General features: G+C 40.6%; 2 protein-coding genes across 2 annotated transcripts in view; one reads left to right on the forward strand and one right to left on the reverse strand.

The window, feature by feature from the left end:
* The first annotated feature begins 7,954 nt into the window (after window positions 1–7,954).
* On the forward strand, window positions 7,955–9,311 carry LOC133024123 (putative nuclease HARBI1). Its single transcript, XM_061091094.1, has 4 exons — window positions 7,955–8,444; window positions 8,546–8,658; window positions 8,752–8,863; window positions 8,938–9,311. Exons 1-4 carry the CDS (start codon window positions 8,012–8,014, stop codon window positions 9,309–9,311), a joined length of 1,032 nt encoding a protein of 343 aa, XP_060947077.1. The 5' UTR covers window positions 7,955–8,011.
* Window positions 9,312–15,177: 5,866 nt separating this feature from the next.
* LOC133024124 (mucin-2-like) overlaps window positions 15,178–17,504 on the reverse strand; it is a 38,313-nt gene continuing 35,986 nt past the window's right edge. The window contains exons 28-31 of the mRNA XM_061091095.1: window positions 16,745–16,804; window positions 16,520–16,586; window positions 16,355–16,443; window positions 15,178–15,242 (exon numbers count right to left, since the gene is read on the reverse strand). Coding sequence (XP_060947078.1) covers window positions 16,373–16,443; window positions 16,520–16,586; window positions 16,745–16,804 — 198 coding nt within the window. The 3' untranslated portion in view covers window positions 15,178–15,242; window positions 16,355–16,372. The remainder of the gene's footprint in view (window positions 15,243–16,354; window positions 16,444–16,519; window positions 16,587–16,744; window positions 16,805–17,504) is intronic.

Below are 17,504 nucleotides of genomic sequence, written 5' to 3' on the forward strand. Positions count from 1 at the left end.
GTTTGTGAAATGTGTCGACGCCGCTATAGCCGTTGTGTCGATGTCGACGCTGTCGACGCTGCCTTGAGCGTGGGCTCCAATGTGGATCTCACTCCTAAGTGAGGGGGGGACTGGCGGTCAGTCTCCGAGATAAGTCTGGCAATACGGGAGTCTCCATATCCCATAGTGAGACATCGAAACGAATGCTAAGAAAGAGAACTTTAGGTTACTGTCGTAATGCCGGTTCTCTGAGTAGCATGAGTGAGATGTCTCACCAGACCGCCCTTCTTGCTGCTGGGGTGAAGCGAGAAGAGGTGTGCTTGTTTTGAATGACGTGTGACGCGGCGTCCACCGTATATTTAAGGTGCGGCACCTTGACTCGGACGTCACGACTGGTATAAGTGCTTCTGTAAATACACGCGAGGGGCGTATCCCATAGCGAGACATCTCACTCATGTTACTCAGAGAACCGGGGTTACGACAGTAACCTAAAGTTTCGAATGATGTTTTTATTGTTCAGCATTTAATTTGCGTAGTTTTTTCCCCCTCAAAATTCCAGAGCTTAACTTCACATGGAAAGTTTCTGGAAATTTACCGAAAATTTTTCGCCCCTTTGCAACCCTACATTTAACACAGATAACTGTTACACTTTTGTGTGTTGTGTTTGCTGTTGTGCTGTGTGTCTGTGTTCTGCTCTACAAAGTCCCGGAATCTGGAATAACTGGATATCTATGTAAATGGTAATATCATATCAATATGATGCTGAATTCATTGTGACTGGATTCAACAAATGAATCAAGATTTGATTACCTGATATCGGCTGACAGGACTGGTTGCCTGGTGGAATAGCATTGATGCATTTACAAATGCTGCTCCATGTGCATTCGCAGGCACCGTATGTGACACAGGTGCTGTACGGCCAAGCAAACTGTTCCTCACATCTGCACTGGAAGCCAGAGTCAGTTGACGAACACACTGTCAGAAAAGAAGAAGATTTTCGAATCACATACCGTTAACCTTGACTTTATGTTTGCTATGGAGTTGTTTCCACTCACCGGTTGTGATACTAATGTCCGAGATCTCCGTTTGGTTATCGATTCGTGCGGGAAGATCAGTAGAATTCAAGGACGAGCGAATCAGCTCAAAGGTTTGTGCATCAGAGACATTCACTATGACATCAATGCTGTATTTCCACTGGCCTGTTAGAACTGCAAGGATTGAAGTTTGAAAAGAAAGAGGACAGATATGCATGAGAAGAATGATACTGCTAAGACATTTAGCTAAGATTAGTATAAAGCCTGTAATCAGACCCTGGCTTTGTTCAAATAGATACTAAAAAAGTTGTGTGAGGCGTAAAAAAATAAATGAATCATCAGGGGAGACATTTTCAGAATAAACACATTGACAGGTGCAGGAGAAAGGTTGTGGCGACAATTCCCAGAACAAGGAAGCTACAAACCAGTGAGTGACATTATGGTTAGCATGCTTGGATAATTATGTGTGAAGGGTTGGGTGGAATGTGTCATGTAATTACGTGTGACAGGTAGGTTTCAATAGAGATTTGTGGGTGGGGGTCTGCAAAAATGGGCCCCTGCATTTGTGTATAAAGACTTAACGAGAAAAGCATCTTCTAAATTCCAATCACCAACATGAACAAAACCAAAGGTTGAGGTCTTGCAGAGGGGTTTGTGCTTTTTTGGACTTGGCGCATTCACCTCCTGTTAACGCTGCTGGTAAGCACAGGACTCTCACAGCGACCACACTTGGCCAAGATAGTCTTAGCAGCATCAAGTTTAACAGGCTGTTATAAAAGTGGGCTAAATATTCTCATCTAAATCTGAGGAAACATATCACCAATTCATTAGACTCACCAGTTATTTTCTGTCTAGTGCGAGGTAGGCGTTGCTCTTCTTTGTTAAGTTCCTTAAGTAAAAAAAAAGAGATCAGGTTTAAATTACAGCTTTGTGTTCATCCCAGCACAAGTCCCATACAAGGCTTTATATATCTGAGTTGCTTAACACCCCTGACCTACCGGCGTAACCAGACATGGAAATTCAATCAAGTCCCATGTTTCAAAAACAGCAAGTGTCACGAGAAGGGCACAGATGGTCAAGCCGTTCTTAGATATTGCCATTCCTTCAAGAAAGGCAGAGACAAATCAAGAGGTTACACAGGGTTTCCATCCACTTTTACTTGCTTTATTGTTTTACAGCCTGATGTTACAGAGAGTAAACAGGAACTTTCACATGGTCACAACTGCCCTATTAATGAACCACTTAACAAAGAAAGGGTATATATCAAATATAAATGCCTTGAGACACTTTAACTGAATAATGATCTTATCACATTGCCACTTGTCTCTCCTTAAGCCTTGTCATTTAACATGTGGGCATGGTCGGGGCCAGATTGAAACCATGGACTTTGAAACACATGGAAATACAATACATAGATGGACACATACATTTATTAACTAAGATATTGTTCGGTTGTAGCCCAACTTACAGTGTTTCTGCTATAAGTTGAATGTCACAGTCTGCTCATCTCCTGTCTGCAGTTTTTTTTCCACTGACCTGTCTCTGCTCCACTCTACCTGTTAGCCACGCCTCCTCATCAGGCCAACTCTCAACACCTGTGACAGCCCTGGCTGCATTTAAGCCTGCTCCTGTCTCTGCTTCAGTGCCAGATTGTCTTGTGTTATGCCTGACCTCCAGCGTTTCTTTCCCCAGACTGATCACCTGTTGCCGACCTGCCTGCCTCGTCTCTGCCCTGGATATTACCTTAGCCTTCTGTCTTCGACCACGAGTTTCGCCTATTCCCTCCTGGTTACGCACCTGCTCGGCTCTGTGGCTACACAGCTCAACACTGGACCTGTCTGCCAACTAGGTAATCCACCTGCTGTGACTTTGCCTTCAGTCAGCAACACCAGGCTCACTCCTTCTTCGATCTCGCAGAAGATCACTGTGAGCCAAGACTTTTCACCCTGCCACTGTATGAACTGTTAAAGACTGCAGTGATTAATAAAGGTCATTACCGACTGAGATTTCGTCTGCCTGTGCTGCTTTTGGGTCCTCACCATTCCCGTGACATTGAATCATGAAACTTTTGTGCTTGTAATCACTGAAACTAATTTGTTGTGTCACTTAAATGACTTTGAATGGCAATTATTCGTTGTTACATCTGTAACATCACATTTAATTCCCCCTGTGAAGTGTAACATACAGAGTGCTGAGGTTAACCACACTAGCTGCTGCTAGGAGACGGCTGATGCTTCCTCATAACAAAGGGACCAGTAAGAGAAGGACAGCTGACACAAGCTAGACCCCACACCTTTGTGCAATGTGATCCATAGGTCCATGAATTATTCCCTGAGAAATGAAGGGACTTTTTGAAATACATCTCTTTATGTTAAAGAAAGTAAAATAAGAAAAAACTCTGTATCCAACCCCTGATTTGGCTCCACACCAAAATATCATAGGCTCTTTTTTGACCCATTACATCCTCCAAGCACCGAGTTTTAAGGTTATTCATCCAGTAGGTTTTGCATAAACTTTTTTATTTAGCACTAATAAGCACATGTCACAGTGTACACACCTTTAACGGCTCATCCTCTAAAAGGTAACTTTAGCATCATTAAACACAGAAGCTCCCATAGTGCTGCTAGTGTGTCATCGAAACCCAGCGCAATGGCTCATCAGCCTAAGATTGATCATGTAAAAGACACACATATGTTCACAAACGGACAAATGCACCAAGATACTTAGCACAGGTATTCTAAAGAGAATACATCTACTTGTGTTGTGTGTGCTTCTATTGACACAAACACTTTCCGTGGTTTGTGTTCTTAAAATGTGACCCACAATGAGGTACTTCAGCGAGGTACAAAGAAATCATGTGTGGCTCTGCTGACCACAGACACCGGTGACATATCATTATAAGTTATTAGTGTGAGGGAACACCAGTCAGTTCACAGGTGCACAACTTAACAAAGGAACGACTGTCACCCTAGCAGAAAAAATATTTTTCTAAAAGCCTGATTTGTCTGGAGAACAGGAGTATCTGTCTGTTGAGGTCCAGACATGTCTTCAAGACGTCCTGGACAATACTCACTCAACCTTAACACCTCCAGCCTTACTTTTATCATTCTACAAAGGGACGTGGTTTATTGTTTTTATAGAAACAGAGGAAGTAAGGGCTTTATCTTGTCACGCACATTGTGTAAATGTGTTATTTAAGGCCTTCTTTTACACAGTGTAAGATAAATCAAAAACTAAAATGGTTTCATTAGCATTAGCCAATTTAGTCACAATAACCTTCCAATTGATTTAGCTATTATGAGAGGTTTATAGTGATGCTACTTCATCTGGCACTTTCCTGGTTGGCCAACGTGCCTTTTGGCAAGGCAGGAGGTCGGCCCACGATTAAAACTCAATTAATTATCAATCCATTTTCATAGATTATAAATCCATTTTCATAGATACATGTTTATATTCTCTTTCTTATGTATGTCTTCCTTGTTTATATCTTCCTCATTTAGTCCTTATCTTTGATCTCTCTATCTTCTTCTCCGGTATGTTCTTGAATCACTTAAGGTATGTTACTGAATGTTTTACCTAGCTAATTTTAAACTGTCATTGTGGATGAAAAGTTTATCCAAATATCTGTTGAAATGGTGTCAGTATTGACAGATTTTAATGTCAATGAATCAGAATCAGGTTTATTTGCCAAGTAAGTTTGCACAATTGGTTGACTTCATCATGCTCTTGCACAAAGTAACTTTAAAGGATTGTAATTTTTTTAGTAATAAAATTAAAAACATTGCACTGCCAGATGAACAATATAGTGAGTGCACGGAATATTTGTCTTTGATCAGCAAACACAGTGCAGTCTAAGTTAATCAAGATCAGTTGAGCAAACAGATTGAATATTAGTTTGAGATTTTCAGTGATGCTTCTATTATCTCACACACTCAAACAAACATTAACCCAGCTTTGCTGTGCCTTAGAAAAACACTGCAAAAAAAAATAAGGTTGACAATTCCTGAGAAACACCAAACAAAACAAGAAAATGTATAAATCTCTTACCAAAGATTACGTTTCTTCACTCTTTCCACTTCACTAGTAATTCCCCCTGATGTGTTGAAGAAACAACCCGTATGTTGAACTAGAGGAACTACGCAGTGCCTGAAAAAACTTCCTGAAATATAGTAAGGGACGGACTCTGCTGCAGTGGCTCAAAAGGGTTAATCATTCTTTGAGTTTCCTTGTTGGATTATGTCAGCATTTTTTTCTTTGTACCTGTGTTTACCTGTATATGTGTGTGAACCAAGGATTATAAATGTACAAGAAAACTGCTAGACAGGTAAATTCATGATCAAAGATAATGTATTTAGGATTTTTCTTTACAGGTTACATGACAGTGATCATGTGTTCAACTCAGTGGAAACTACATTTAAATCCAGATAAATCCGCTGTAGGGGTAGCAGATACACACTGTATGTAGAGCTGTAGACCTAAGTAAAGAAACATACCATTATTATTTATGTCTTATTAAGGTACTTGGAAATTGTTTAGACATTGCTAAGAAATCACAAAGAGTGAATCCATTCATTGGTCATCAGAATGAGTAGAAATAAAGCAATGTGCTTCATTATTCTTTCAAAATATTAGACAGCAGGTTACATACAGTTTTATCACTTAACTTACATTGAAATGGCATTCAAGCATTCAAGACAAAATCATTGACACTAGTGAGGCAGTAAGACAGGGGCGGGGAAACTACGGCTTTTGTTCCCTATCGGATGGATGTCAGTAAGGTCAGAGTCAGGGTGAAGGTCAGCATTATTCACTCGCATGGCTTTTCCTACCATAGCTATGCTGATGACACCCAACTAATCCTCTCTTTTCCTCGATCAGAAACACAGCACGAATCTCTGCCTGTCTGACTGACATCTCTCAGTGGATGACCACTCACCACCTGAAGATTAACCTTGACAAGACTGAACTACTTTTCCTTCCAGGGAAAGACTCTCCAACCCACGACCTGACTATTAACTTTGACAACTCCGTGCTAACCCCCACTCACACTGCTAGGAACCTGGGTGTGACACTCGACAGCCAACTCTCCCTTTCTGCCAACATTACTGCAACAACACGGTCCTGTAGATTCATGCTATACAACATCCGGAGAATACGCCCCCTTCTCACTCAGAAGGCGGTGCAGGTTCTGGTCCAGGCCCTGGTCATCTCACGCCTAGACTACTGTAACTCCCTCCTGGCAGGTCTACCTGCTACTGCCATCCGACCTTTGCAGCTCATCCAGAATGCAGCAGCTCGACTGATTTTTAACCAACCTAAATTCACTCACACTACTCCGCTCCTCCGCTCCCTTCACTGGCTACCAGTGGCTGCCCGCATCCGGTTCAAAACACTAGTACTTGCGTACCATGCTGTAAACAGATCAGGTCCAGTTTACATCCAGGACATGGTCAAACATTACACACCGGCACGTTCACTCCGCTCTGCTTCGGCTAATTGGCTTGTTGCTCCTTCACCAAGAGCTAAACACTCATCAAAATCACGATTGTTTGCTGTCCTAGCTCCTAAATGGTGGAATGAGCTCCCAATTGACATCCAGACATCTGAAAGTCTACACATCTTCCGCAGAAAACTAAAAACACACCTCTTCCGACTGTACCTTGAATAAAAAAAATAAAAACAAAAAAACAAAAAAAAACTTACCACTTTTGAAACTAACACTTTGGTAGCACTGAAATGGCACTTACCAATAGCACTTTGTAGTTTTGCTTTATTTCGAAGAAATTGTACTGTCTTGATTCTTGTTCTGGGTTTGTTCCCTCGGGGTTGAATGCACTTATTGTAAGTCGCTTTGGATAAAAGCGTCAGCTAAATGAAATGTAATGTAATGTAATGAAAGGAAACAGTGACGTAGATATTTGTTAGGCTTTCTCAGAGTAAGGAGCCAATCGCAGACCAAGATGCAAAAAATACTTATTTATTTCAAAAATAGAAAAAAACAAGGATCCAAAAAGGCAAAAATTACAAGAGCAAAAAACAAAAAATCCAATTCAATAATTGGCAAAACAGAATTCCAAAAAAAAGGAAAAAACAAAGAGGATCAAATATCATACCAGATAAACAGACCTCAAAAAATCTCAGAATCCTGGCATACAAAAACAATACAATCCGACAGACAACAGAAAGACTGGGCTTATATAGAAGGGGGAACAAAGACGAGACACAGGTGAACAAATCAGGCAAACACTCAGGGTGATGATAGGGAACAGGTGAGGGAGAAAAAGAGCGAGAAGCAGCAGAGGGTGGAGTCTCTGTACAATAACAGAACACACATGGCCTGACAACATAAACACAACAAGCACATGACAGCATAAATAAACAGGGGGAAACACATGGAATAACAAAACACATGCAGGAGGCACAAGGGAAAAAGTCTTAGATCGCCGGGATCTTAACAGATATTAAGTGTCATAACTGATAAGCATCAGTGCAACTATCAGGAAAGAGACAAGTTGTGCTTTTCCGATGAAGCAAAGTTGATGCTCTTCGGTGGAATTCATGTGCTCGAAAATCAGCTGTCCCAAAATCGCACCATGACGGAGACAATTAACAGCGAGAGAGCTAATCACCAGCAAATAATCTGACGACTGTCGAAAAAAGCATCTGCCTACTAATTCCATAAATGTCTTTCTGTCTGTATGTGGAGCGCATATCTTGCAAACCATTTATCTTATCAGCTTCACACTTGGCACCTGTGTTGTTAATGCCCTGAGGCCTGTTTCAGGTAGCTGGTTTTGAGGCAACCCCGAGTTTGTTCGCTCTGAGTTAGTGGAAACTCTGGGTTTTCCGTTTCAGGTAGCAGGTTCAGCGCAACCGAGAGTTAGTTGCTGCGGCAACATACGCCGTGGACCTAACCTGCTCGGGAGGTGGTTAGACCTACTCTGAGTTTGTTGTCTATAAGGCTGAAGGCAGCTCTCCGACAGAAGGAAGTGTTAGAAATGGCATGTCCTTTTCTACGAGAGCCCGTGGACGTAGAGGCTGCGATCCTCAGAAGGAATCTCCGTGAGGAACGATTATTAAGACCCCGGTTGGATATACTTTCTTTTCCTGATAATTTTCTTCACGAGCGCTATCGTTTTTCAGCGCAATCTATCATTTATTTAGACCACCTTCTCAGCCCCCATGTTAACTGTCAAACGCACCGGGGGCATGCTTTAAGTTCAATACAAATTATTTGTGTGGCACTCCGTTTTTTTGCAAACGGCAGCTTTCTTTACAACGTCGGTGACGCCGAGCACATTTCAAAGGCAACCGTGTGTCGGTCTGTCAGAAATGTGACTTTGGCACTGAAACGTTTTCTTTACACGTTTGTGATGTTTCCAATTCACCGACCTATACGAACAATCAAGGAAGAGTTCTACAGAATTGCAGGTAACAGTAGCAACAATGTAGCCTATTTGTTTCTTGGAACGTTTTAATGTAATGAATAATGTGCACAATTTAATTAAATTAATTAATTTGTAATGTTCTAGATTTTCCGGGTGTCATCGGGTGCATCGATGGAACTCATATTCCTATTAAAGCTCCTTCAGTGAATGAAGGAGACTATGTTAATAGGAAGTCCTTCCACAGCATCAATGTGCAGGTACAGGTAAAGGCCTAGACCTTCAGCATTTTAAATTAAAGATACTTAACAAAACAGCCTCTGTATCTAATTATACTCCTCTGCAATTTGAAGGTTGTATGTGATGCCAGAAATATCATCACCCAAGTGGAGGCAAAGTGGCCGGGGTCTGTGCATGACGCACGCATATTTCGGGAGTCTAATCTGAGCACTCGCTTTGCCCGTGGTGAGTTAAGCCTATATTTGAAGGATTTAGAATCCATATTTGTTCAGATGATTAATATTTCACCTGTATCGTAGGAGAGTTCGACGGTCATGTTTTAGGTGACAGAGGGTACCCCTGCCAGCCTTGCCTTCTGACCCCGTATGCCGATCCCGTGCCAGGACCACAGCAGCGCTACAACCTGGCGCATATGAGGACGAGAGCCAGGGTCGAAAACACGTTCGGGATCCTGAAGGCAAGATTCCAGTGCCTCCAAATGCTGCGAGTCACACCAGAAAGGGCATGTGACATAATAATTACATGTGTGGTTCTACACAACATCGCGATTTTGAGAGGGGAAAATTGCCCACCTGCATTTGCAGATGAGCAGCACATAAACCCAAACCATGCCATGGATCCACAGGACGGAAGGGTGGTTAGAGAAAGACTCTGCCAAAATCATTTTGTTTGAGTTTTCTATGTAGTTAAATGTATTTTATTATTTCCGAAATGTTTTCTTTGGCATTCTTTCGCCTTCCTGTATGATAGTAAACTCGTGTGACAGACCCAGCCTCTGGTAGGGGGTGACACTGTTCAACAAAATAACTTGTCCCACCACAGCCCGTGTTCTAATAAAGACAATCTACTTTTTATGAGGATTTCTTTATTTCCTAAAAGCACAAAAAAAAAAAAGGTCATTCATATTGGGTATGTTTTTGGCGCAGGAAACAGTATCCCAGTTTGTACCTCACCCACCTTTAACTTATGTTCCAAAATTTGGATCTCCAAAGCATCCTTTTGCATCTTTTGCCTAATGTGGTCCATTTCCAAGTCTGCTTTGTTTATTTGTTTTCCCAGATAGATTTTATAGAGCTCTTTGACTGGAAGCTATAGGAATGCAAAAGATGACATTGGATTTCACAGTGCCAAGTACAGCGTTTCATTATAATTCCAGGGAGAATCTTACAGAGGTAAGCTGTGAAGTAGAGCTAGAAGTGGATGGCCTCTCATTGAATTCGATTTCATCCTGTTTGAGAGAAAGAAGATGTCAGTTTTAAACTGTACAACGCTATCATCAACTTTTAGATGTTAATTTTAAAAAGGTGTTAACCTCAATAGGCCTTTCCTCTTCCCTGTCAAATGCTGCAGACAATGTTTCTCCATCATCTTCCTGTAATGACATTAACAGTTGTGTTCAGCAATTATCAAGACATTATTAATAATCTGTGGAAGGTGAAGAATTGTTACAATTGCATGGAGGTTGGTGAGGGCATCTGGTTCCAGTAGGGCGATGACGCCATCAGTAACTGGAAGAAGATGATTAGACAGTGAAATTATTACTTGAGCCAGAATATTGCCCCATCTAATTTGCAACGCGCTGGGTTGCATGTACATATTTAATTATTTTGAATAACCAACCTCTGATAAAGGCACTTCTATCCTGGGGGGTGGGGGGATCAGAGGAGCTCCCTCCAGGGATGCCCTCAGCCACAGGACGCATACTCTGTTGGCTGAGGGCCATCTCCTCAGCCTCTGTGAGGGCTGCAGGTGGTGGACCCCCTCCAGTCTTCCGGGCCTCTGCTTTTTTTCGATTTGCTAACATGGAGGAAAATGTTACCCTAATATTCAGTAAGCGCTATTTTGAAGACACATATATATGTATATACACATACATACATACATACATACATACATACATACATACATACATACATACATACATACATACATACATACATACATACATACATACATACATACATACATACATACATACATACATACATATAATGCATTTTGCCTAGGAGTAGCCTTCTAATATATCTAAATCCTATTAAATATTGGCAGTGTTGGGGTGGCTGAGAAATGTACTACTTACATTTACTGCTTAAATATAGACCCATCACATGTTGAATATAGCTGTTAAATTAGGTAGAGCAGGCAAAACAGCACAATTGATTTGATTTCAATTAAACATTAGTTTACCTGTTTGAACTATATTTTTGTACTTCTTTTTCATTTGCTGCCAAGTCCTCTTGGGGCAACTCGGGTTGTTCCTGTGTAAATTGACACACACACACACACACACACACACACACACAATTTAGATATTGAATAAGTGGAAGATATTAAACTTTCCTCTTATTTTATTTTACTATTTTATTTTACTCACGCATTGACTTGTTTGGCTATTTCCTGCCAAGCTCTCTCTCGCGCTCTCGCTGCCGCAGCGGTATTACTTTTTTTGGTGAAAATGGGTACCTGCTCGGCATATGCGTGCATTAATATTTCCAATTCCGTGGGTGAAAAGTAACTGGATCTACGTTTTTGGTCCATGTTTGATCATGTTATCAGAGATCCATTGATGATGGCTCTTTATAGTCAACAGGCACGCCCCCAACCCAGCGTGAACACACTCAGAGTTGATTAAGCCAACGCTGATCACCTGTTCTGAAACCGAAAACCCAGAGTTGCTTTTCAACCCTGAACTCTGAGTCAACCAACTCAGAGCGCAGGATTAAACTCAGAGTATGTTAAACCAGCTACCTGAAACAGGCCTCTGAGGACGCACAGTGCTTAATTTGGTGCGATTTTACAAGCAATACATTCTATATTAACAATTTTCAATCAACAGGCAACTACAGCACTCTGAAGTATTCAGTCGGGGGCGGGGCAGTGAGCCATAAGTCTGTGGACTAATTGAACATGTCTTCTTCGACGTCTTCTACATCTTCAACATAAACACACAACATTTGTTGCCACGGTGCTTTATATTGAGCTGAATTACAGAGCTCTTATTTTCAAAAGTTGTGGACTTGGGTTTGAATATTGTGTCGATTGCCAAACAGACCTCTGAGACAGCTGACATGTATTTTATGAAAAAATACCTCAGTTAAGTGAATACTGGGTCTGATCCAGGGGTGGGGCTAGGGGGGCCCTGAAGTACCCCATGTCCCATCAGTAGTCTTTAAAACAAATTCAATGATTAATTTAATTCTCCAAGAGATTTATTATTATTATTATTTATTATAATTTATTTGTATTTCACTAAGCTGTACATAGCTTAATTAGCTGCTGTCTGACCTTCAATATGGCTGACAGAGGTTACATTGTTATCTTATATGCACACCCTCTATTCTGCTCTGTTAGATAACCTGTTCTTTGGGAATTGCCGGGATCAGAAACATGTTCTTGTGCTTTCAGTAAGTCCCCCCCCACACACATACACACAAACACACACACAAGAATCGTATTAAAAAGCTTCTACTGCCGGTGTAACTGGAGACAAACTCCTCTGCTGCACATTGTAGCGAGAGATCTACAACAAAGAAAAAACACACAAGAGGAAAGCTGAGTGACTGTGGGCACATCTGCCTTTGGCTCCCGCTGAGCTTGCATGCTCCTCTATTGACAGACAATGGAAGTGGACTGCCAGTTTATAGTCTAGCACATTTCCCTCTGTTTGAGATTAATTAGGAAGTTTAATAATTGTTATTTGATTTATGGATATTGTCAACGTGTCCGTTTATCCCAAATATGAGAAGAGCCGGTCTGGTCTAATTCAAATATTTATTAAAAAGCAATGAAAAGTTTACCAGCATAGCTTTGGGCACTCGTGCACAGCCTTAGCTTAAATCGTAGCAAGGGGTGGTCAATAGATATAGTCGCGCCGAACAGAAGGCGTTTGTAATATTTATAACAGTAGGTAGAACAGGATTGGTCAGTAAGGAGGGGAAGTCTTCCTTGGTTTTTCCTCAATGGTGCGCAGGCGTAGTCCACCCTCTTGGCATTGGAATAAGGAAGTGATGAGCAGCACCGTTTCGCTCCTCCTCTGATGGTTGCTGGGATAAATGTTCACTTCATGACAAGCCACTCTGTCACTCCTCCAGAACTTATCAGACCGGTGACGCACACATATTTCTACCTAACTTCAAGATTAACACCAAGAAGCAAAGGTTATTAAAAATAATTTGTGTAAAGGCCTAATATCTGGCCCAAACTGCTCATGCCCCCACCATCTTTTCATTTGTTTAGAGTGCAGTTCCATAAACATCTTCTCCGACAAGCTAAAATTTAAAATCTCAACAATATTTGGATAGATTATGGTGATACAGTATTTGATTTCTAGGTAGCTCTGTTTGTTAGTTGTTTTGACATTTAGACCACTCTGACGCAAAGAGGTTATTATCACTTCGTCTATAAGTGATTGTAATAATGAATACATCATTTGAGAAGTCAAAAAGTTGTTTGGTGGCTACTTGGGAATAGGATTAGGGTTATCATGTTTTATGTGGGCCACTCCTGGACAGGAGATAACAGAAACATTGGAATAATGTTCCTGCAGATTGTTTAAATACTACAGAGACAAAGTCCTGACAGGTAATGACCTCAGATGCACATAGCCAAATTAGAGAGAATTCAGCCAATCAAGTTCTATTTTGACCTGTCCAGCTTGTTCGGTAGCAGATCAAAGAGTGAGCTCCGCACAGTCACGGCTTAGATAAATATGAATTTACTAAAGACAACTTAACAAATGCAAACCTGGCTTAACTCAACACAATCAAAAATCAAAACCAAACAGAGCAAATAAAGGTCCTATAGAGTACTAGTTTTCCAGGACAGAGAGAGAGAGAGGGAGCCATCTTTTTCTTCTCCAGTTCGGTTATTGCTGGGTGGTATAATAGGAATTTCTGTATCTGGGTATGTTTAATGAAAGAACAGACATATATATAGAGGAATGTACTGACAAATGTGTTTCTGTGGGTAAACTTGGAACTTGTGGAGGTTTGCTAGGGGAACTTAGATGTTTAGTGGCTTCCTCTACACTGTGTCACTAAATAAGAGATTCACTGCAGGGGTCCCTCAAGTGTCTGAAGCAGGGGGGATTTAGGTGTGAATTGCCAGAGACCAGGGATCTCAGAGACAGATGTTTCACATCCAGGAGTCACTCAAGCAACTTATGTTATATGACTTCCTCACACACAGTGTAACAGTGTAACTTTGTGTGAGGAAGTCATATAACATAATCAGTTTTTATCCCCGTCCACACTAACACACCTGAAAAATGCATGTATCACGTGGCGACTCATGTACACTGGGCATGTGTGTACCGGTGTAAACAGGAAGCATTTGGTTGTTAGAGGCAGAAAGAGCTACGTTACAAACAATAAGCAACAATGGTGAAAAGTAAGAGCAGGGGTTTCTTTAAATGGACTGATGAGGAAGTGGTACTTTAAATGAATATCCATGTTGCGTTCTACACTGGTATCTGAAGCTAGTGTTGCTTAACCTTAAAAACCCTTTGAAACCAAAGAGTAATACCAGTGTCATTTAGAGTAGTAGCTTATCTACTATGGTCTGTGTTAGCATATTCCTTGCCATCGCTTACTCTGATGATGACTGCCATGCTATTTAAATCTGTGTTAAAGGCAAGAGAAGCCTGATTGAAGGATTGGCACAACCAACAAAAACACAATGATGTTAATCTTTAAATATGATTCAGAAAGTGCTTTTAAATAATTTTTATCAATGTAGTCGATACATGTTCAGCTCCTTTTATACCAAACTTTCCTAAATTCAGAGGCTCTTGAAACTCTATTAAGGTAAATGGTTTTGTATTTATACAGCGCTTTTCTAGTCTTGATGACCACTCAAAGCGCTTTTACAGTACAGTTTTACATTCACCCATTCACACACCCATTCATACAGTGCATCTATTTGCAGCACTTTGTTATTCTATGGGGGTTCAGCATCTTGCCCAAGGACACTTCAGCATGCAGATGGGTCAGAGTGGGGATCGAACTGCCGACCTTCAGGTTTGTGGATGACCACTCTACCCCTCAGCCACAGCTGCCCAGGTCAGAATACATGTGTAATAACCTTAACCTTAAACAAGGCTGGACATAATTAAGAAAAGTGTCCAAAAAACACACCGTGATTATTGACCCTGTATCACAGTGGATGTGTTTTGGAGGAATTATATTGTGTACGAACAAGACAACAGAGGAAGGACACTGGAAGGTAAATAGGGACAGATCATGTGACAGAATGATGCGGCAAGTCCGACTCTGTAAGATCGAACAACTGATCTGAACAACCCTATATCTGACTCATCCCCTCACACGGAAATTAATCCTGCACTGATCTGTGTGCTTCCTTATTCCCTTCCTCCACCATAACAGGTCTGGTAGGTGGCTGTAGACCGAGTCCAGCAGCGTCTGGGTGGCCTCCTGGCTCTTGACTCCGGCAATCTCAAAAAGGCGATCCAGCTTGTCCTCAGCGTCTGGGATCTCCTCGATCACGTGCAGCTCCTCTGGGTTCAGGATGTGCAGCATGTCGTCAAAGATGGGCTGTAGGTCGCATGGGTCCAGACGCACCTGCCGGAGCACAGTGTCTTTCTTCTCTGGAGGGAAAACGGAGAAGAGAAATAGTTGTTGAAATAGCTGCTATGATAAATATCTTTACATCAACAATAGATTAAAGATTCATTGTGTAGGATTAAGTTGCACCTAGTGGTGAAGTTCTAAGAACCCATACTATGTAACTTGACTTTCATAAAGAGAGTATGTTCTAAGTATGTTCCTAAGAACTAACATGAACAGGTCAAAAATACTTATCTCTGAATGACAGGTAAAGTCAACATGTGGAACTTCTACTCGCTTCAAGCCATTAACAGGAAATCTGGATGACTCTTTTAACATAACTCTGTAATAATCTGTTTTTATTAAATAATGTAGATATCTGTACAATTTTAATTTACAACATATTTTGGAAAAAAAATATTTAGAATGCAACCTTTGAGCAAAAAACTGTGTCCAAATTGTTTAACTTTAAATTCACATAAAAAAAAATGTTGACAGAATAGTGCCCATTGATCTCTATTACTATTATTTATCGTTTATTATCGTTGAATTTTTGCTCATAAAATATCTGATGTAAGCAACTATCAGTTTGATTTAAGAGCAATACCCAGAAGGACCACATGAGGGCGATAGGCACACATCCATGTTTGAAATGAAGGCAGCTGCTGTCACATAATTTTCATGAAATCTGAGTCACAGTGAGTGTCAGAATAATTAGTCATGGGTGTTAAGAATTTAGATTAGCTAATAAAATCAGTATCTGCACAAGCAGGAGTATCCAGTGCGTGATAAATAATTATTTATTATTGAAGCTCTGGGGATTCTACAGGTCAGTTGATTCACTGAAAGTTGTTGGCCAAAAAGTTGCCCCAGATGAGAAATATTGTGAAAGTGTCCCTCAGGTGTGACTAACCCTCATGGTGCAAGCTGTAACAATTACTATTTCAGTTATATTCACAATATATATTAATATATTATATATATATTATATATAAAAAATGTTTGAAGTAATGTTACGATGAACATTCCTTCAAGCATTTTTAATCTTTTAAAACACTATTTTGTTCCTGATTTCATAAGTTCTGTTTCTGACTTTACAGAAAATTCATGATATCTTATAGATATTTTGAATGATCAAACAAATGTTACCTACACAGCTTGTTCCATTGATTCATATATTACTAAATGACTCCGCTGCACCACTGCTGTTTGGGTTTGTAGCTTGTGAAACGTGGTAGACATCTGAAAGACATACACATTGTTGATAAGACAACACATTCAAATAAACAGGAAAGCTGCTTAATTTGAAAAAACTTACATCTTCTTCCAAGTAGTCTGCCTATAAAATTGTTTCCACTCAAGGAGGAAATGCCAGCACCTGTACTCTACATAGAAACAAATGTGTAAAGTCATTGAAGGAAAAATGTAACGAATTCTGGAGCACATCACGTCTGTAGATTCAACAACATTTGTGATGCATTGAAAACCAGAAAACCTGAAAACATTCTAAGCATTTCATAAAAACGAAAAAATCAACACTTACCCTCGTAGAATTAGAGCCAGTGCTTGTTCGAGGTGATTTCCTTCCGAGGAGAGATCGCGTCTGCAGGCAAAATCAAAACGATGGCAATGTCAAAATGAATAGTATAAGAAATCAGTTATGCTAGTACTTAAAGGGATAGTTCACCCAAAGATTGGAATCGCAACAAGGTCATTTACACTGTGGTTTAAGCTGTTATGTCTTCATGTGATCCATGCATGAACGTGGCTCCAGAGGAGGATAACAGAAGACATTAAGGCTAAAAACCTAGTGTAAATGACGCTAATCGGGTCAAATTTGAATGTCGGGTTTTACAGACACTTGGATGACACCACAAGAGCAGTATGGAGGCATACTTCAATTCTATTCGATATGGGTACAAGGATGTAGCCCTGACACCCCTCCACAGTCATAGTGGTGAGTAGATAAGGATTGAATTTTCCTTTTTGGGTGAACTTTCCCTTCAAGAGCAGTTTGAGATTTTAAACTTGCCAACAGTATACTGAAAGGATGGAATACTCCCATGTATCTGCAGAACAAATTGTGAGTGCATGAAACGATTTATAATTACAACCTGTCATTGTTGTTGATGATGTATCGAGGTGCTGATAAATGGAGTGTTGAATTTTGATGGTGAACACCGCCATATTCCCAAAGCTTATTTAAATGCCCCCTGCCTATAACTCCATATTTTGTGTGCGGAAAAAAAGAGTAGGGGGTCTAGAAATGACCTGAATACAAGCTATGGTCTTAAAGGCTTAAA

The sequence above is a fragment of the Limanda limanda genome, chromosome 18, assembly GCF_963576545.1.
Source record: "Limanda limanda chromosome 18, fLimLim1.1, whole genome shotgun sequence".
Taxonomy (NCBI): Eukaryota; Metazoa; Chordata; class Actinopteri; order Pleuronectiformes; family Pleuronectidae; genus Limanda; species Limanda limanda.

Coding starts and splice junctions, on each gene's coding strand:
- LOC133024123 (XM_061091094.1), top strand. CDS start 8,012: ATGGCATGTCCTTTTCTACGAGAGCCCGTGGACGTAGAGGCTGCGATC. Junction 8,659..8,751: donor TCCACAGCATCAATGTGCAG/GTACAGGTAAAG, acceptor TGCAATTTGAAG/GTTGTATGTGATGCCAGAAA. Junction 8,864..8,937: donor GAGCACTCGCTTTGCCCGTG/GTGAGTTAAGCC, acceptor CCTGTATCGTAG/GAGAGTTCGACGGTCATGTT.